Below are 21,830 nucleotides of genomic sequence, written 5' to 3'. Positions count from 1 at the left end.
CCTGATGCCAATGCAAGCATTTGTCAGTAATTTCTTTTGTTTGTTTTTTCACTAGTCCATATTCCGAAACACACAAGTCAAACCATGATGACTTTTTGTTAATAATAGAAAAACAGAGATATATTATGCTACTTAAAGAATACTTCATACTGTAAACAGCAAGTGTTAGAAGTGTTGTAACTTGTAGAATATCATAAAACTGGCATTTGGGCTGCTTCCTCTTTGCTCCTACTCAGTTTTCTGAATGTCACCAGCTGTATCAAGGCACCTTGGAAAGACATCTACACTGCTACCCTGCCTGTGAAGCGCAGTACTTCAGGCAGTGTTGTTGAGTGTATGTGTCTATCACTTGTATTCACGCAATTTGCACTTTGATTTCTTTCTGCCCTTTCATTTAGTTTTGTTCCACTGCTAGAGTAGAATAGTTTAACACTAGTACATTGTTGGTGGTTAGTAATTTCAGAGCCATGTAATAAAACCGGTCTTTAGTGAAAGGGAATCGTAGACAGATGAGATAACACTGCTCGTCATTCTGAATTCTCAGCCTTGTCCTGCAATCATTAGCATTTCTGTAGACCATTCTTGTTTTTAAAAATCAAAATTACACAAAGGAAGGCAGTTTCAGGATAAGGAATCTACCACTTGTACTTCTAAAATTAATATTAGAAATTAATAGTGTTGTACTTCAGAGTATTTTTATATGTTAGTATCATGTGCCTTTGTTCTGAGGAAATATGCCATGAGGGTTAGAATTAAGAAAATTAGAAATACACTGTTACATTTGGATAAGTATCTTGTCCACCTTCATTTTATAATTTTCTCTTCCTAATTTAAACTTCTGGCCTCTAATCTATTTATAAGGATAAATAAAAACCAGCACAATCAATGGAACAATGAATTCTTAGCACCAAAGAACAATTACATATTGATATAAAACTTACAGGAGGGAAGAACCTGCAGACTTGCAGGAATACATTGCAGAATCTTGCACCACCTCACATTGTATACTTCTATTTCAAGCCAGTAAACCACACATTAAAGTGCAACACTGTACAACTTCCCAGGGATAGATTGCGCCAAAGTGCAAAAAAAATCTGAGATGGAGGATCAAGTTACAATAATGAATTAACCAGATGTGAAAATTGTATTATCAGCCTGTCACTTGGCCTCTTCAGATCGTTTAATAGTTGCTTCTTTCCTGAGCCAACCCTAAATGCATTCAGTGAAAAGCTTTTTCTTGAGCAAGTATCTCCATTTCTCTTGACTCCGCATTCAAATCTTGTGTTTAACACTAGTCCTTAAAACTCCTTTGCTTTGCAATGCTTTGCAATACCTTTTGCTTGGTAACCCTTTTACATCTCTGACTGAATCCCTGGCACTATCACTCCATTTTGAGCTGGGACTGGGGAGGCTACTGAATCCCTTTCATTTTTTCCTTTAACACTTCAGGGCATGACATTTAATCTCTCTATCCCTGTCAGAAAGAGGACAGAAATTTTTTAGAGTCTAGATTTTTTTTTGGGTGGGGGGGAGGAATTTCTTAGGCCATGATTTATATATTTATATCTGAGGGAGTCTTTGCTCAGTAGCTAGTGTGACTGCTGTGAGTAATTAACAGAGATCCTAATATTTCCTCTGTCAGGACTCCAAATTATTTTGTTGCCATATATACATATAAACATATAAAACTTTTTTGACATGAGAAAACATATCCTGCAGGACAAGGATTGCGTGTTCTAATTTGTTCTTAATTTTTGTGGATTGTGGAAAGTGCTTGAAAAAGAAGGTTAAAAAAATTCACAATGTGTTTTGAATTTTTTGTATATTCAAAAGTGCTTTGAAGAGACATGAACTTAAATACTTGCAGTACATAATGAAGATCAATATGTGCATTATGATCACTCCAAAATAACATGAGATGTAGATAATGCTTCTGTTAAAACATGATTTATTAAAATGTTTTTGATATAAATGCTCTTGTTCTCTTTGGGGAATGAGCAATATTACCTCCTTTCTTTGCTTTTGAACTCCCACTCCCCTTTCTATTTTTTTTATCATTTGCAAAGGACTCGACTGGTATCCTTCTGGACATTGGTAAATCACCCTTGCCAGACAGTGATTACTCAGAGAACTCATAAAAATATTTGCTGAGAACACATTTTAATGTTTCAGCAATCATGCAAATTGTCTAAAATTGATATTACTTCTACATGATTGCATGTTATACTGGAGGATGCTCACCAGTCTTGAATAAACTCAGCTAGTGGGAATAGGTAAACATTTGCTACTGTCCATAAGAAATGGTTACTGAGACTTGAGCTTGTGTCTAAATTATTCTGCAGCTCGGAGGGACTTGGTGTATGATTTTGGTTCAGAGATACCTTTAGAGTGAATCAAAAAGGCAAATGTCTCTCAGGGACACAAAAAAAAAAAGCATTAATTAAAGTAACAACAACAGAATACTGAGAGTTTTATAGGTATGAAACTCGTACAATTCAATGGTAAACAATTGTATCCAGAAAATTAAAAGAAGAAAGCAATGCTTTGCAAAATGTAGCATATGGGGGACCTGTGAAACATAAAAGAGGTTGTTGTGACAATGGATCATTATGTGTTTGCTGTTTGATTCAAAGTTATATTTTGAAGCAGTGTTTCTTGGCTATGTATCCAGTAAGTCCATCAGTACTTGCCATTAAACAGGTCATGGAATGCTATACTCTAAAGTATCCCTTAGCTCTGCAGAGTATCATTCAGTTAAAAGTCCATCAGGATGGAAATCAGACCAAAGAAAACAGTCACACATCAAGCCAGTTTATTTTGCTGTCTGTCTGGCAAGGTGCCATATCAGAATTTCTAGTGAGGGGTTCAAAAATTGTAATTGGGTAGTCATGCAGACAATACATATATGCTTCAAAAATGCAAAGGATGAAATAGTTTTTGAGTGAAATAATCTCATTGATTTTCTTAGAAGTCCAGCACAGGCCTGCTAGAAACAGCTAAGGAATACTTGTAAAACTAGATGCTTCAACTTGTAATTGTCAGAATTTTTCTTTACTCTAATCCCAGGTCCGCAAAGTGATTCTTTATTCTGTTCCCACAGGTGTGCATCTGCCTAATCTGAGAGAACTGAAGTTGAACAATAGCTCGCTTGTATCTGTGAGGTAAGAAATGAATGATTCTATGAAATAAATATCAAGAATAACAGCCCTCAATTTTAAGTGATAAAATCTTCATTTGTGCTGCTTTCATTCCTTCCATTTCTCTATGCTGTGATAATGGATTAGGTCATTAATATATGCTCCACTACCACAGAAGTTTAAGGATGGGACCTGATCTGGAATAAATCAATGTAGCTGAAATGGTGCCAATGAATTAGCCCTAGTTTGCCACCAGGGAAGTTCCTGCTGTGCTGAAGTCCACGGAAATTTGTTGCATATTTGAAAGGAGCTAAAAGTTCCCCTCTTATCTATGTCTAGGTGCTTGGATTTCAGTGTTTCAGCCTTTGGGCTTTTACTGTGCACAGTAGCCCGTTCTGTACAGGTCAGACCAGTTCCTCAGCTGATGAAAATCACTTTGGCTTTACTGAAGTCAATGCAATCAGGTTTATGAGAGCTGCTGTGAAGCCTGCATGTCCCTGGCTTGCTGAGCTCCATGAAAACATCATGTTTTCTCCCAGATAACTGGGGATAGTTGGTTGGTTGGAAAGGCAGAAGTGAAACCATCACATTGAGGAGGCAGAGCTGTCTTCTCTCTCCTGTGCTGATATCTGTATGACCCTTGCTAATTAATGCAAAGTAGAAAAATAGAGTTCATATCAGAAAAGGGCTGTGTAAAAGTCCCTGTTTTAAATAGGACTGCTCTCTGGCTTTGTATGGGTATCTCCTAAACTCATGGGGCAAAAAGTAGTGGGTTTGCCAGTTCTTTTTAAGAGAACATGTTCCATCTTAAGAAATGGCAATAAATTCTTCTTAGTCTCTCTAAAGTGTCTAATGAACACTTTCACTTTGATTTTATTTACCCTTGTTCTGGTGATGAGATGAAGTATCTGCAGTCTAAATTTTATTTTTCTTGCCTTCTAATCCTTAACATGTAAAACTGGTGACTCTACATTGCTGCAATTATTTTAATAGCAACCGACAGTTGTCATAAGCATTAAATTGCTCAATTATTGCAATGGAGGAGTAACTAGTGGGTGAAAAAAATTTAGATTTTGACAACATTAAGAGACATTAGATTAAAAAGAAAAAATATAAAAAGTGGTTTTGGGCTTGATCAAAACTCCATATTCTCTTAAAATGTGTCAGCAGAAAACCTTTTGATCAGCTCTATTGGTGCTGAATATGAGAATGCTGTTCAGGAAAACTAAACTGCTTGACTCATGGTTGTAGCAGTATTTTGCACCTCTGTATTCTGAGACTCTAATTTCTGTCATGAAAACCATTTTCTTTGACCTGACACCCTGGTGGACCTTGACGCAGGTAATGCTTGGTCTCAAGTTGAGTTTTGATTTGATCTACTCTAATGTAAATATGTTTGGGCTTGGATATCAAGTCTAATATTGTGATGATTCCCAGGCACTCCAGCCCTAGGAGAAGCTACCTGCTGCTCCTTCTGTGTGGCAGTTAAATGCAATTGTCAGGGAATAGGTAAAGGAGGAAGAAGATTTTTATTGGCTCTTCCAATTCAGTCTGTATAGTTACAGCAGTAGCTTTGCTTTATTAATTCCCATCTTTGACAATCTGTCATTCATAAACACAGATCATTTAAGGGCACATCCCATGCAAGCACAACCTTGAACTTGAACTTTATTTTTGGATGTCTGCATCATGTCAATTTAATGCCCATTAGAGCAGCATTGCTGCCACAGCAGCAGTGATGCCTGCTATACCTATTGTAACACAGCTGCTCCCATTCCAGAGGCTGCTGCCATTTACTCCAAAATTCAGAATCTTATTTCTGAATTAATCTTGTTGATATTTGAATTCTTCCAAAAAGTGATTATTTTGTTTTATTCAACCAAATCCTTGTAAATGGGGTTTTTGAGGATGACAGAAAAAAATGTTCTTCCTTCTTACTGGAAATAATTCCCTCAGATTTTGCCATCCATAAGGTCAGAATCATTATGGTTGTAATTTGAAAATGGGCAGCAGATAAAAGGAAATCTCTTGTGAGGACCAACTGGAAGGTTGGTTTTATTTACTGAAAAGAAGGCAAGGACAGAAAAGCAGAAAAAAGATAGAAGGTGTTTTGTATATACTTAGGATGCTAAAAGCAGACATTATTTTAATTCTATTTTATGCTATAAAAGCATATTCTCATGAATCATTATGAAGAAAAGGCTGTCAGTGTGCATACATGAGTGGGTAATAAGATGGGAGACTTTGTGTTTTGTCACTTTGTTTTTGTTTCATCTTGTATTGCAGAGTAGGATTACATTATTATTTTGGGATGAAATGGAATTAAAACTTTTTTTTCTTTTTTTCATTTTGAAAATGGAAGAAGATTTGGCTTGGTAGATGTCAAAATGAAGGTTTATCATCCTGACTTTAGTTACTGATTTTTTTTTTTTTTTTTTTTTTTTGAGGCATTTATTCCTGCCAACCTCACATAGGAACTTAAGATGTGAGGATGCTGAGGTGTGCACTGCCATGCACTGTTCAGTGGAAATCAAAGGAGTCCCATTCTGGCAGTGAGGAATCAAAGTGTTCTTCTATCACACTTTTCTATGGGAGTGCAAGGCTTGCTAGGTCAGTGAGTTTGGATATTGGCTTTTCCTGGTAGTTCCTCAAGACGTTGTGATTCCTTTGATAGAGAATGTGTTTGAGCTACCTTACTTGTAATTCATGGTCCTTCTCCAGTCCTCCTAAAGCTTGCATTACTTTTGAATACTTGAAACTTTGAAAGGATACCATTATCAACTATTTAATTTAATCCAAAAGGAAAATATATTCAAGTTTATTTGCACATTATTGATCTCAGTGGTTGAAGGGGAATTTCTTTCTTGGCTGTTTCTGGGTTTTGGTTTTCTACTGACCCTTTTCTAAAGGGAATGGCTCTGGAAAATCCAGTGTACTCTGAAAAGAAAATAATTCATATTGTTGTTAATTTTCTAAATCACAATAACTTAGTTATGTCTTTGGTGACCTTCACACACTTGCTAGCAACTGAGAAATTCTAGATTTATGAACTGATAATTGAGGATGAAAAGTCAAGCCTATTCTGAAGAGTGCCTGCTCAAATTTGCTGGTTTTAGGGGATTTTTTTTGGTTGTTTTTTCTGGTGGTTTTTGTTTGTTTGTTTGTCTTGGGTTTTGTTTTGTTTGGGTTTGGGAGTTTTTTTTGTTTGTTTGTGGTTTTTTTGTGATGGCCATGGTCCTCATTTTTGAAATGCTTCCAGTAGAAGAACTATATTCCAAGGCCCATGAATTACTACTTCTGCTTTGGCATGTAGCCTGTGTATTTTTTTTTTTTTAAATCAGATTGCTTTTATTCTCAATTCAGGGATGAATGAAAAGATCTGTTTAAAAATGTTTAGATAGATATCTTTATGAAAGGGCTTTTAAATCAGATAGAGGAATCTTGGGACCTGGTTCCCATAAGTTTCCAGAAGAAGCTGTTTCAGCAGCTGAAGTTCATTTCCTCCCATTCAGCACCAGACATTGTCACCAGCAGGAGAGTGACCTACTCTCAGGACTTCTCAAGCATGTGCTTCTAACAGAGAGAAGCTGTCATATTTTAAGTGAGATGAAATGCAGAGACTGCAAAGTGTGGGGACAAAAGTGGGTATGGAGGATATAGGGAAAGGAAAGCAGATTCTCTTCATCCAGATTGAGTTAAGATTTCATTGCTGCAGTTCTCCAACTGGTCTTGCATTATTATTGCAGAAGCACCCCCCAGAACGAGAGGGGAATAATCCTGGTCTGTTTCAGTCAGTAAAATCCTCAGGAGGTTCAAATGAACAAGGTGCAGAGTACATTCAAAGTCAACAATTCTTATGCTTTTATGAGCCTTAGGCTTTTGGTTTGTTTTTTAACCAGCTCCCAGAGACAAGACTAGCAATACAGGAGTCTCTGTATTCACATTTTGAAATGTTTTGAGCCCTCTTGGCTGTGGAAAAAAAGTAGCTGTAAATATGAGCCAAGTGATTTGAGTAAAGATTTTGCTGATCATTTTATGACTTTAAGAAACCACAATCAAACTAATTCTGTCTTAATTCAGGGTAAGGGCTCCAAAGTAATGTTCAAAAATATTTTTTGAGACCTCAGTCAGGATCTTTAGGTATTTTAACTTAGCAATAATCCTACTTTTACCCAAGAAAGAGTTTAAGGAAATAAAATATCTCGTGTTTTTAAAGCCACAAGAAGTTTGCCTTCAGTGGCATTGCTCACAAGCTAAAAACTAAACATTGGTCCAATTGCTTTGCTGGATCTGGATCAAGTTACACTATCTTGTATAAGACTGAGCCATGACACTGATCACCCCAAAATCTGATGTACTGTTGATAATGTGTCTAGGCACCAACTATTTTCTGGATAATTTTCACTCAAACAAGAGGAACATGGGGGCATCATTCCCCTAAATTTGCCTTTTTTCCTTGTCACTTTTACTTATTCTTTTCCTGTCTTTTTTTTTTTTTTTTAATCCTTGGTTTTTTCCCTCCTTTTTCTTTTGCTTGTCATTTCTAATCTTTGGCAATTACTGGATTACTATGTTTATTGTATAGTAATGTGTACAGAGGTACATAGATATCACATGTAAAAGCAACGGGGTTTGTGCAACAAGAATCAGCATTGCTGTTATGATATTTAAAATCTCCAAACCGTTTCTAAAATCAATTCAGTTTGCATTGCAGGTGCAAATGTTTGTCAACAGATGATGTATTTGTGTTATAGCAGTTTCTTACTGTGTTTAGTGAGGAATCAGGGTGCCCTTGCTTTAGGTTACTCTTACACATGCAGTCAGAGAACCACTGCTCTGATTTGGTCAGGATGAATCCCTTCATAGCCTTGTTCCAGCACCCAGAGCATCACTGTTTCCTTTCATATTCACATTTCAGGATGGGAAAAGCATTTCATTTCAGATGCGGGCTAGTTTCTGTGGGAAGTGTTCCTGTTAATTCTTTTGTGTAGCTGGACTGAAAGTCCTTCAGCAGTTAAAGCTGCTATGAAGTCTATCTTAAGAACATGTTCTTTGAGGACTTTTGAGTACTTTCCAGGAGCTAGGAAAGCATTTAAATGGAATCTTAATCTCTGTATTAATGAGTCTTCTCTGTATTACTGCCTGCAGATCCCTGGGAGTATTTACAAACCTGGGCAAAATTGCTGTGACCTCAAATTTTATTTAGCATTGATGGTTTTAATGATATTCATGTTGTTGATAAAAAGTAATGATTTTGGGACAGAAATATGGCATATTTTAGTTGAGTGGATTATTTTCAGAAAAGCACAATCAGCCTGTCTGCCTTTGGCCCTAGGGAAATCTGATTGCTTTGACCACTTATCTGTCCTTGGTAGACCTCTGGTTTAATTTCACCTGCTCAGGTGCCCAAAGAAGAAAATGTGTCTTTATGACCTTAGATATGAGGGAATCTGACAGGCTGATTCCCCAGCAAGGGAAGCTGAACTCTTTCTGTACAAATGCACAGATGGAGCTTGGGCTCCATTCTGCAGCAAGCACAGAGGACACCAAAACAAATTTGTGGCCTTGCAGTGACTTTCCATGGTTCTCAGTATCAGCACCTCATTTTCTGAAGCCTTCCCCAGCTGAAATTCCCCTGCCTTCTGTTTCAGACTGCCAGGGACAGGGTATACCTGTAAGGAAGGGGATGATGAGGCAGGGCCAGCCCTTGCTGCTCCAGGTTGGAGTCTCCTGCGTGTGGCAGGGTTGGTGAGGAGAGTGCAGTGCATCTCTCTTATAGAGCAGAGGATCTGCTCTCATTGTCATCTGAGCAGTTCCATGGCAGCAGGTTTCTTCCCTCAGGACACCTCTATCATGTTTCTATTTTGTGACTGCCATAAAATGCAGGGCATAAAAGCTATCAGAGGATCACCTAGATCACAGCAACACTTTTTGCATCGTGAGCATGGCTAGTGAAAAAGCAAAGTAAATAAGTAATAGCTAATGTGTGCAGGAAGGCTGCCAGTAAACTCCTGCAAGGTAAGACAAGCCCATTACATAATTGTGCTCCTTCTCTGCCCACTATCTGAATAGGCAGTCCACTTTGAGTTTATTTGGTAAAAAGTGGCCTTTCCTTTCAGGATGTTTTCTCATACCTTGCACCTATCCAGTTGAACCAGGTCTTAAAAAGAAATACAGCTCAGCTCCTGGGTTAGCTGTTGTTTCTATGGCATCCTGGGTTAGCTGTATAAATATGCCATATTTTCCATCTCAGTTGCTTATTTTATCCCAGGCAGACAGTCTTCTGAATGAGTTGTGTATAAGGCTTTGCCTAATGGTATCATGATCTTGCTTATATGCTCTGGATGGATATGATAAATAAGACTGTCAGTAATAACTAGTTGATTTCTGCCAGCAAATAAGTATTTACGTGCCTGGCTATTAGGCAGTTTGCAGCTGCTCTGTTTCAGCTGTCAGTGTCAGGGTTCATATATGAAAATTTACACCTAAATATTCATTTTAGGCAGTGATGAGAAAAAAATTGTTATAATCATGGTGTGACAAACACCAAAGAACAGGGCTGGGAAGCAACAGTAACTAGCCCATCAGTAATTAGCCCATTGCCAGTGGAACTGTTAGAGAAGCTTTCCTGTCTCACCACCCAGGAGCCACTCTGGCAGAAACACACCACCCGAGATTTTCACTGCTGGCACTGAAGCCCCTTCAGAGTGAGAGGTTCCAGTGACCCCAGGGGTATCCCTCTTGGCTCCCTGCACACCCCACACTCACACAGTCAGACAGGGTCTCCTTACTCGCTCAGACCTGGGTTTCCCACAGCAGAGTCCCAGATGTTTGGATCTGTAGAGGAATTCAATTGTGGCACAATAACACAAAAACAGCTCAAGCTGGGTGCCTCCTTCCTGAGTAGTATCCAGCTGTGAAAAGATTGTCTTTGTGGAAATAAGAAAATAATCAGCATTAGTTTAATGGGTTTGTAAGTTGTTCTGATTCTCTCCTACAAGGGAATTGCTTCTCTGCAGCTTGTTTGATATATTTTTTTTTGAAAATAATTATGTTCAGTGGGAAAATATGTTCTTGGAATGCAAGGTAAATGCTGATTTAAAAAAAAGGAAGGAATCAGGTTGGAGGGGAAATTATGCTAACGGTTGTATTTGTCAGTTGTAACTGCCAAATGAGAGGAATAAAAATGAATAAATAGATAGAGTTTCAGTGTACAATCAGTTTCATTATTTAATTTCTATAGGACATTCTCCACAAAGGAGTTGATATTGTTCTTATTTTCTGTAGACACACTGCTGCACCCAAAAGGCCTGTTGCTTTTTTTCCCTTAAAATACACGCACACTTCTTTTTCTCTAGCTATGTTCCTCATTTTCTGTGTGGCAAAATTTTATCCTTTTATCATGAGATGTTTAAAGGATGTATCAGATCTCTCAGATGCATCAATAGCTGCAAGAAATAAATACTGAAATGCCTTTGTGTTTTAGGAGGTGAAGTGATTTCATCAGCAGGTGTAATGCATGCACATTCTTCACCCTTTGCCATAAGCTGCACTGTGTGCTCTTCTTGTGGGGATAAGAACCTGAACACAAAGGTCTGATAATGAAACCTTCCACCTGCACTTTTGGTAACAGAAGTTCTATGAAAGATGATGTGTTTGAAAGACCATTTGCGGCATCTCCTGGTTTGAACTTCATCAACCTCTCAATCCTACCACTCCACTTTCTACTCTTTCATCTCATAGGCAAGAATTTAGGGAGGTTTGGTTTCCTTTGCTTAGTGTTGCAGCTACAGTTGCCTTAAGAGCAAGGTCAAGATGATCTACATCCAAATAACACACCTGCACCAGATTTGGGATGTCTACTGGTGCGCTTTGAAGGAAATGCTGAGGCTCTGTCTTGTAGTAACACCCTCAGTAGGGAAATCTATAAGGTCCTGTCTGTCTCAGTAATCCTGTGATGGACTTTGAGGTCCCCCAGGCTTCTCTTCTGCATCTTGTTTGTTTGTTGTAAAAGAACATCTGGAGGCCAGTACAAGTGCAGAAAATCTCACTTGAAGCTCATGTTTAAGGAAGAAGTCTTGACTCAGGACATATGGAGGCAAGTCTGTCAAGATCTGTAGTGAATATTAGAGGCTTAGAGAGGAAAGAAATTTGGAGGAAATCAACTGCTATTCACAGGTCCAAGTTGTACCTATATTTGTTTCTTGCAAGCTTCTTTATTTTTTGTTTTCTCATTAGAGGTATACACAGATAATAAAAAGAAAGAAAGGAAAAGTTACAAAGAAGAAATGGCCGTCAGCCTCAGAAGGAAGTTGTTAGTGTCACACAAACATGCTTGATCTAAAGAATTTCAAGAACCTGCATTTCCACCATTGTATATTCAGACTGAATCACTTTGAATTACATTTTCTCTATAGCCATTTCCATTACAAAAATTGAATAGCTACTCCAAGTTAATCCAATTCTCTAGTTGTATGTGGTCAGTTAACCTAGAATTCCAGTTTTTCTGATACACAGAAAAAGATGTTTCAGTCAGGGACTTTTTTTTTTTTCTTTTTTTTTTTTCTTTTTTTTTTTTTTTTTTTGGTGGTATGTGTCTTAACACCACTGAATCTGCCAGATGATTTGGATCTTTTACAGAATTACAGACTATTCCTTTTGCTTACCCTGAAGCATTAGAAGTTTTAACTGTTGATTTTGAAGGATGAGCTCTATATTAAAGCAAAGCTGGAATATATCTGTCTTACTTTGCCAAAGTTCAGACCTGGAACATACTGTGAAACAGGCACACAACATGTGGGAGACTGAAAAGTTATTTATGCAGGAAATTTCAAAGCACTGTGGGATTCAATTCTTCAATGTAAGTAACTCATTCTGTAACCACAGTTTCATTATCCTTTATTTTTTTATATGTAAGCTTTCAACAGTGAGAATGAACAATTGCCAAAATTATAGGAACTGTCAGTAGCTCTGGGGTTAAACTGAAGGGCAATGGATCTGTGGGTGTGAGAGTTTTATTTACTGTGTGTCTCAACTTGTTCCTATTTGAAAATCCATTTGGTCTTGTGGAAAATGAAGTGCACCCATTACAATGCAGTGTGCTGGGTCTCTACAGTTTGTCTGGGGTGCAGCTTTATGCAAGGATGGGAGCTGAAGTAGGGTGGAAAAATGAAGTCAAGGGCAAGACTTGTTCGACAGGACCACACCTTGGCAATCTCTATTCCTGTCAGATTGTGGGAGCTGAGTTAAAGCAACTGTTCTTTCATTGTGAGAATGCTACAGCAGTAACTAAGTTGGCAAGCAGTTTTAAGGATCAAAAGGAAATTGACACAAAATTACATTATCCTTCCCACACATGTTGTATATTCGTGTGTTAAGGAATTGCTGTTCCTGATTCCGTCAGTGTTGATCAAGCCCATTATTCTGCTCTAGGTTTTTGTTGGTTTTTTTTGGTTTGTTTTTTTTTTTTTTTTTTTTTTTTTTTTTTGACAGCAACTAAAAATGAGAGCACTGGAAATTAAAGCTACATTTCATGTGTATTAACTTTAACAGAAGTAAGCATCTCGGTTACCTTAGGCACAACTATGGTGAGTTACAAAAGTGGATGTATCAGCACTACCACTTATAAATATCTTTCTCCTGTTGGTCTCACAAAGCACTTTTTGTTTAAATGAGGTATAATCTGATATGGAAAATAAAGTTCTTGCAAGTAATATAGTGTTTGATGTAATATTGCAGTTGCTACAATGGTTTCAATGAGGCAATGAGAAGCAACAATGACAAGTGCAAAAGTTATAAATCAGGAATAGCCCGGAGATGTATATCATTAGGTTTGGGTTTTTCATCTGTTGTCATCTCCTGTATCCAGATGCCATCCTTGCCTGGCAGCAGTGGAGGGGGAGGCAGGGAGTGGTGGGCACTGGTGTTAATGCAACACGGATTTCTGTGCAGTGTCTCTGATTGAAGCATGGCCACAGATGTGTCCACGGCAGAGCTCAAGTACTCTTATCAGGATCATCAGAGTGTTCGTTGGCTCCTGTCCTGGAAAACAGCCAAACTGCCTTGGATAGTTTGTGGTTTTGGCTGCTATAGCCAGGTAGTCTCTTGTCCTTGTTTTCAGGTTTTTGCTTCAGTGAAAGTGCTGGCCAAAAGCACATGGCTCCTTTGTAATTGTAATTTTTCTTAGTAGGCCCACAAAAGCTGTGGCAGGTGTCTCTCCCTTTGGCATAACAAAGATGAAAAGGCAGAATCACAGGCTAGATGAAGTGTGACACCTTGAATGTTCTCCCTGATCTATTTACCCCTGGTGCAGCACCAGGCAGTTGCATTTCCTCCCAGACACCCATTTCACTGTCAGTGAAGTGTTCAGCAGAGATCCACAGCTAAAAAAAGCAATACACGAGATCTTTGCCCCTTTCCAAACTTGGAACTTAACACACAAGTAACCAACAAACAAAAGAAACCCCCACAACCCTAGAATAAAACAGTGAAATTTGTTGGGAGAAATATTGCCAGGGGCATTAGCACTGCAGCCCATTTTGAAAACAGCTTCTTAGTCGTAGTAAGGTTGCCTCAAAAATTTGGGACAGCAGAGACATGCTATTGCAAAGGCCTTTGGCAACGATAACTTTTTGTTCATTCAGAAATTCTTCATTGGCGTGTAAAAGGGAGTTATGAAAACAGAATTTCACAGACGCAATTTTTATTTAAGAAGACATTTGGTAAATGCGTGCTTACATTCAGCCTAAAACAAGCTAGCCTTCCTCTGATGTATTTAAAAATTGCCTGGCAAACTCACTTTTTGCTTAGTTTTTGAAGTCTCCAACAACATGTCTCAACAGGATTAGGAACTCTTTCTGTTGAAAATTTGCACAGATCAGAAGGCAGAATGAGACCAGATTATTGGGTGCTACATTTCCATGGTATTTCAGCCTAAAAGTGGCCTTCTGGCTGCAAAAGATGAGACCTGATCCCTTGTTATCTTGCACCTTGTGCCGTGGTTCACTCTGGCACAAAGGAGTAGAAGATGCTAAAGGCAACCTGTGTGTCATGGCGATGTAAGATGTGGGACAGAGGAGAACCAAGCCAACAGTTCTCAGCATATTGCTACTTGAATTTTGAAGAGTGAATACAAAACCAGTAAAGACTGCAATACTGCAAAGCAAGGCAGGTCATCACATTCACATGATATTTGTTCAACTGTAAAAGGACACTGCAGGGACAATAAGGATGTGGCCTTAGCACTGCTTGCAGAGCTGGGGGCTGTGTCATGGATTTGATCAAGTATGAGGAACACATGCATACAATCAGTTTTACAATTCTGAATACAGCTATTTGTGAACACAATGAAGTTTTTATGAAACCTTCCTATTAGAGCATATGTTACTGATTTAAATAACATTCAGGCTTTAAAAGTTTTTGTTTCAGATGTCATAATTATCTGTACAACTAAACCATTGTGTGCTGACATTGACCATATAGATGTTATCACAGTGAAGCTTGATAAATTCCACTTGATTTCTGTAGATCAGAGATGGGATTTTTTTATTCCTTTATTTTGTAAGACTGTAACTTGGTCACTCTCTTACAATCTAAATTTCTCTATTTACCAGTTCATTCATTTTCAGAGTGATCTTTAAAATAAAGAAAATCTGCATCAGTGGCTATTTTAGAAGTATTGCTTCTGAAGATTTATTCAGCAGATGCAGGTGTGCTTTGAGATACTTCTTGCAAGCTCCATGGATTTAGTGCTTTATTTCTAGGTAAATTATTCAAAACTGACTTCAAAAACAAACAATGGGGTTCAAACTGATGAATGTATTCAGGGTTTTGCTGTTGTGTTTACTGGGTAGCTTGAGCTCAGTGGAGCAATTCAGGATTTATTGTCGTGAAACCAAGAGTAGGATTTGGCTCTCTAGATCTGATATTCATCCAGTAAAAATTTGGCTAGAACAAATCAGTCCCTGAAGAACAAAAATGTTGGATTAATGGAAGAACACATTATTTCTCAAACTTGTTATTAGATACTGTGAGCCAAATTGTTCATTGCCCCTCTGCTCTCTCCCCAGCCTGTGGGAGTGATGACAAGATGGGAGCATCAGATTTCATGGGAAAAAATACTAAATGGTTGTGCACAAGTGGGGAGGGTGTTGCCAAGACCCTCACAGAAGCACTGGGCTGTTTGATGAGTTCCCATCCCTGCAGAAGTTATTTTGAGATTGTTGGAACCCAGGCTTCAAATCCTTTGGTTTATTAATATTATTTCCTCAAAAATCAATTATAAATGCAAATTTTGGGGTTAAAAGTGAAACTAGGGGAGTCTATGTTGATTTCTTGGTACTTTGGGATATTAAAAACATGATCTGATATTCAGTGTATGTTTTGCAGGCAAGCGTGTGTGCAGGAGCACGTGTGGAATAATTACTCAGGACGACTCTGGTTTGGCAGCTTCAGGGGCTGTAATCCTCTGTTTATCACAATCAAAGATTATCATATATACATCCCCACCCCATACTCCATCTCTGTGCCTCAAGCCTGTCTTGAATGAACCATGGCAGGAGTGAGCAGGATATATAATGTCTTTGGTTATTAATTCTTTGCCTTTCCTGTAAAGTTCCGAGCTTCCACGTCACTTGGGACAGGATGCTTTTCCACTGGATTGGGATTATTCATTGTATTAATGGGAGCTATGTTTCCTCTACAGTGTCTTCTCTTTCCTTTTATAAACTCTTTGTTGTTTGCACATCACTGGAGCACTCCTGTGCTGCATCTTATGACCATCTGCCATCAGCCTCGTATCGACTCTCATCTTTTTCCTTTGAGCCATCAAACTTTTCAATCCTACTTTCTGTTTTTGGGATAGGTGCTGTAATTTTCTGTATGTTTTTATCATGCCCAATACAGGGGAATCCTCTTCTCTGAGATGTGTCTCATTAATTTCAGCTTTGGTCAATGATTATTTTGGGGGGAGTGTTTTGTTACACTGCATGTATAAGTATAGTGGATTTTCTCTCTTACTACCCTGATAAATTGTTCAGGGTTTATTATTACATTAAAATAGTCTACCCGAGTAAATCATTATCAGAGTGCAGATTCCCATTAATTCCATTTCAATAAAAGTCAATAGTTGCATCTTCCCAGTTTGGGCTGATGTCACACTCTGCTCTTAGCATAAATGAAAACATGCCTGTGTGTACACTTGCACGCCCATGGTGGTCATGTGTGCTGAAACAACTCCTCACTTTGCTCTCACCCCCTCCAAGGTGGTGTGCCAGATGCTCTAGAGCTGATCCCAGAGGAGACACTCCCATCTCTTGCAAGCTCTTAAGTTCTCGTCTCATCAGCCAAAATATTTCAGAAGAATTTTCAGAAATGCAGGTGCGTGCAGTTGTGAGGAGCAGCTTGCTTTGAGCTACATGGCTGTTTCACCTTACAGCAGCCATGTTCTCAAGGGCAATTATCTCTATAGTAATTAACAAAGGAATTTTCTCTGATGCTGTAGCATGAGTCTTGCATCTTCCAAAAGATTCATTTGTTAGTTACTGAATAAAATGTTTGCAGATGTACTTTGCTATGATAACATCTTTGACTGGGGATGACTCATTACAGATGCAGGAGCAAAGACCTGCAGGGCCAAAATGTGACTGCATGATCCAGAATTTTAGGCTCCTCTAGCAGCTAGCATGACCCCAGTGTCAGCAAGAGGAATTTGGTTCTGCAGTAGAGCCCAAAGGGGAAAAAGTCCTTTTGCCTCTTCTCACTGCATTTTATTAGCAGGGAAGGAGAGGTGCCAGTCCTTTGCTCTTCATAAGAGCTGGAGTGCCTTTCTTGAGGGGCAGGAGAAGAGGTATCTTGGGCTGCTAAGTCTCTTCCCTGAAACAAGACAGTAAAACTGGGCCAAGTCATACCAAACAGTGCAACAAAGTTCATGCTTTCTTAGTATTTTGTTTCTTGAGTTAAAGATGAGCTTTGGGACAGCCAACTTCTGCCTTGTAAGAAACCACTTCCCCATTAGCTTCCATATTTTTTCTATTCTGAAGTGTTTGATCAAGCTTTTTTTTTTTTAATAACAAGACCCTGTTATCAAACACTGGGTTGCATCGCAAACATGCAGTGGCCTTCTGCAAGTACCCAAGACATGGGATGTACAACCTAATTCCTTTGTCTGGAATACAAATACTCATCAACTTTGATTAGTATGAACCTTGGAAGTGCTACTCCTGACTTGTGCCAGTTAGCTGTAGGAGAGTCAGAGCTGCAACCCGTGAATGAAACTGGAATGGGTTTGAGACTAAACTTAGCAGCACAAATTGTGAAGAGTAAGGTAAATAGGCTTTAGAAGTCATTTCAGTTAGGGTCTTCTGATGGTGTGCACAGCAGGAAAATGCTTTAAGGACTTGTTAGCTAATAATTCCTAGTGAGTGTGCGCCATGCCTGAACTAGCAGATAGTGTGAGTAGGGACTGACCCTGTCTTTGTGCACTGGGTTTAACCACAGCCAGCTCTGGAACAGAAAACTGTGACAAACAAAAAGAAATAGGACTTAACTCTGGAAGTCCTAGACTTCTGAGTGTGAGCAAGGAACTACTTCCACAAATGCATGGAGTGATCAAGGACTAGAGGGAATAACTGTTTGTTCTCGGGGCCCTGTGTAAAAATTGCGTGGGAGTTAATCCTCTGCTTTGCTTTGGCATTCTTTATATTGACAGAGAAACATTAGGAACAAGCATATTACTGCAATCTCCTTCTGTGGCAAAAACCCTTCAGTTAAAAATTCAAGACAAATTAAAAATGGAAATAAAGTCCATTCACCATATCTTACTCTACCATATGTAGAGTAATCAGGTTAGGATTGTCTTCAGTTTTGCTGGGCTAGTAAACACAGCATCTATCAGAAGCACTGTTTCAATGACACAAAAATGAGAGTGACTACTTCCCTTTATCTCTGTTCAGTAGTTTACAGAAGAGAAAATTCTGCACTAAAGTTAGCCCAAAATTTGAAAATCTCACCAGTGCTTGAAGAGGGTCATGAAATGAGCAGTGCAATCCCTTCACATTCTTCCTAATGCCATATTTGTGTTTATGGATGTGTTGGCCTTGCTTCATGGTAGCTTCTGTTTTTGTAATTTAATTTAATTTCTTTCTTATTATAGGCATGCAGCTTGCAAATCTAATAATAAATTTTCAGTAAATATTACTTTGGGAGGCATCTCTTCCTTAAGGAAGCCTTAGAACCAGTTTTTTTTTTTATTTAGAAAATATATACAATATAAATAGACCCTGGAAGATCTTGTGCAAGGCCAGGGATGTAGTGATATGAATTTGGCTTTCTTTATCCTTGTGTCACTAGAGGCAAGCTTCCTGGATGCACAAAATTCACTGCAGGTGTTGTGGTTCATATCAGTTGAGAATTTTCTCTTCAAGGGAAGAGTAGCCTTAGATGGAAAGAGATGTTCAATGAGACTGAGATTTTTCTTTTTTGCTTAGTTCTGGCCATTGAGTCAGCTGCACTCTGTACCTCAAAAGCTGTAAAATGTTACATAAAGACTTGGTGTGGTGTATCCATTGTGAGCTTATTTAAATGGGCAGCATCCAGGGAAGGAGTAATTAGATACACCAAGTGCCTGTGGCCCCTGCAGTGGTAGAGGATGGATGAAGTCGGATAGGTCTGGGTGATGCCCATGGACATACCAGTCCCTAAGAGGCAGAGGGCTGAAAACCCGCAATTACACCTAGAAATTTCCATTCAACCCTGTATTTGGCCCCTCACAGAAGAGAGGCACCTGGGGATATTTTTCCTTGTATTTATCCTTTATTCAGGCTTATGCAGGCTCCTTTCTCCTGACAAGGCCCTTCCCAAGTATTCAGATGGTAGAGAAACAACAAAAAATACAGATGAGAACATGTCTATCCCCACTTATAAAAGCACTCCTTCCTGACCTCTGGGACTGGCTGGATGCCCAGTATCCCTGAGGCAGGCAGCTTGACTACAGGGAATTGCTGCAAAGCTGTACCAAAGCTGCATGAGGCTCTCAGAGGGCAATGCAAAGCTAGTTTCATTCCTTGTCACCCACAGAGAGAAGACATGAGTACAACTGTTACCTTGATATTTCAAGATTACAAGGGCCCCCATTACTTCTATCTTCTGCAATTTTCTGTAGAAAACTTACTACTCTCTGTATTATAAGAATGAATATTGTGAGAGATGGCTAATCCAAAATATTGAGATCCAGTAATCTCTATTTAAGAACTATTTTAGCTTTTTATGTTGTCCTGAGAAACTTGCTTAGCTTGAGTATGGCTGTTGGACAAGATGACCTTCCGTCCAACTCAGCCATTACTGTGTTTCTGTGAACTCCATGCTAGTCTCTACTTCCTCTGATAAACTGTCTTTGAATTTAGTTACTCACTGTTTAGTTCTTTAGTATTCAGATACTCTGTTATCATGGCTACAGTCAAAACTTCTGAGCTTTGGTTGGTTTGGGATTTGATAAAGTCTTGTATTTTGTTTATGTTACACTACTGACTTTATGCAACTTAATGTTACCAAAGATGGCAGGTGATTATGCCCCCAGTTTGATTTGCCACCCTTTTTATGTTATCTTTGTATTGTGCAGCACTGTAATGGTCAGGGAGATATTACATGTGTGTGGACTTCAGCAGGTCAGTGTGTGATTTTCTGGGTTATGACCAGAAAGTTTAAAGTTCATATAAATGATCCCTTATTGATATTTTGCTACACCCAAACAGTGGGAAAAGGATGGAAAGGATTATGATTTTCTGCTAATTCAAAAAATGCTTTTGACAAAAGTTATTCCTTTCAACTGCAAAATCAGAAGAGAAGTAACTCTCTGTAAGAGGGGCAGAATGAGACTGACCATGCAGTCAGCTCAGATATGTTAATTTGGGTTAATTATATGTACAGCCAATGATGCCAGTGTAAGAAAACCCCACTTAATTCTTAGCAATTGCCTGTGATTTATGGCAGAATTTCCATGATGTAGCTCTTGGAATAATCCTAATCAAACAGGACTGGGGTGACATGTTGTCATACAAGAACAAAGCTGACAGTGGGATAAGTAAAGAGGAGTATACTTTTACTCCCCACTTTCAAGGGTGAACCTTTTTAATGGAATATCTTGTAAACAATGTGAGATTTGAAGGAGGTAGCAATGGCCTAGTCTTAGAAAAAAGAAAGCAAGTCTTGAATTTTTTTACTCATTCAAATAGAGCTTGAATTGTTTTTTATAAGGGATCTTGGAACCTCATTGTCCCATCTCTGTGTCCTGTGGATGGCTCGGTGTGGGCTCTCAGATTTAGACGGGATCTCTTCCTGCAGCTCTCTGAAAGTAAGTATAGATGTGCCCTGCCAAATGACAATCTCAGATCTACCTTCACTTGATATTCTTTACTTTTAGTCTTCATTCTCCTAACCCTTTGCTTTTCTTGCTGGCTTTGGTTTGATGCCTTGAATTGCGTGAGTTAGTTTAAAAGATGCTACAATATAACTTTTTAAAATGAGTAGTAGCATTCAGGTCTGATCCTGAGTATGCCAAAAGCAGTATGTAGCTAAATTAACACTTGTTATTTAAGGCTGCAACAGCCACACTTTATAAGATGTTCACTACCTAGCTAGTTTCATCTTGTGACATTTAGTATTTCAAGTATTAGAAAAGATTTTGCAAAGCTTTGGCGTTACTTGTGCAAGCCCATGGTTTACATGTTTATTCTGTTTACTTCTGCTGAGGAACTCTACATTGCTTACAACAATATCTCTGACCTGAGCCAGCTGACCTGGCTAGATCACCTTGAGGTTTTGGACCTGGAAGGGAACAATATTGAGGACATCAACCAGGTGCAGTACCTGCGACTTTGTTGCAAGCTAAGCCACCTGACAGTGGAAGGCAACCTTATTTGCCTGAAGCCAAATGCAGAATCTGCAGAGGTGAGGACTTGGTTTGCACATCTTGTGGGGTTTTGTTTTGGTTTTTTTTTCAGTACTTTTTAACTGTGAGTTGGAAATGAGAAATGTTTCTGCATCTTCCTATTGCATCATTCTAAATGATGACATGGGATGCATTTCCCATGTTGATTTTGTGGTCTCATCAGTATGGTCTCCAAGACGACCACAAGTGAAATACAAGACTGCTAGTAAAGACTCGGGCCTATTTCCCAGCAATATGAGGAAAAACTTCTTCTCTTGGAGTATGAGCACTGGAACAGGTGTCCCAGAGAGGCTGTGGAGTCTCCTTCCCTGGAGATACTCAAAACCCATCTGGATGTGATCCTATGCAACCTGCTCCAGGTGAACCTGCTTTAGCAGAGAGGCTGGACTAAGTGATCTTAAGAAGTCATTTCCAACCCCAACCATTCAGTGATTCTGTGGTGATCCAGTTTTTGAGGGTTTTGCATTTCTTTTGGAGGCTCTCCAGTCCAAAAGCAAGTCCTCCAATGCCACCATGCTCAGATGTTGAGCCCTCAGAAAAACAGTGCTTGAGGTAACTAGGAGAAGCTATAATGTTGGAACTGCTTGTTACCCCTACTGCTTGTTACCCCTGAAAGCTTAAAATCAAATGATCAAGAAGACCTTCAGAAAAAGCTGAAGATACAAAATAGAGTGATTCACCTCTTACATACTAAAATAATAGAATAATTTCTGTTGGGGTATTTTCTTGAAGGCATGAAAGAGCCTTTT

General features: G+C 38.8%; 1 protein-coding gene across 11 annotated transcripts in view; it reads left to right on the top strand.

Annotated features, from left to right (window-relative positions):
* The window catches only part of LRRC56 (leucine rich repeat containing 56), a 58,955-nt gene that overhangs the window by 24,244 nt on the left and 12,881 nt on the right, over nt 1-21,830 (top strand). For 8 of the 11 annotated variants that reach the window (XM_053981474.1, XM_053981479.1, XM_053981469.1 and 5 more), the window contains 3 exons: nt 3,101-3,161; nt 20,388-20,484; nt 20,883-21,080. In XM_053981474.1, the coding sequence (XP_053837449.1) occupies nt 3,101-3,161; nt 20,388-20,484; nt 20,883-21,080 (356 nt within the window). Of the gene's footprint in view, nt 1-3,100; nt 3,162-5,584; nt 5,748-20,365; nt 20,485-20,882; nt 21,081-21,830 lie in introns of all 11 variants that reach the window. The other 3 variants (XM_053981476.1, XM_053981475.1, XM_053981478.1) reach the window with 3 other exon arrangements.

The sequence above is a fragment of the Vidua macroura genome, chromosome 6 (genome assembly GCF_024509145.1).
Source record: "Vidua macroura isolate BioBank_ID:100142 chromosome 6, ASM2450914v1, whole genome shotgun sequence".
NCBI lineage: Eukaryota > Metazoa > Chordata > Aves > Passeriformes > Viduidae > Vidua > Vidua macroura.
This window is presented reverse-complemented; position numbering and strand designations above follow the sequence as displayed.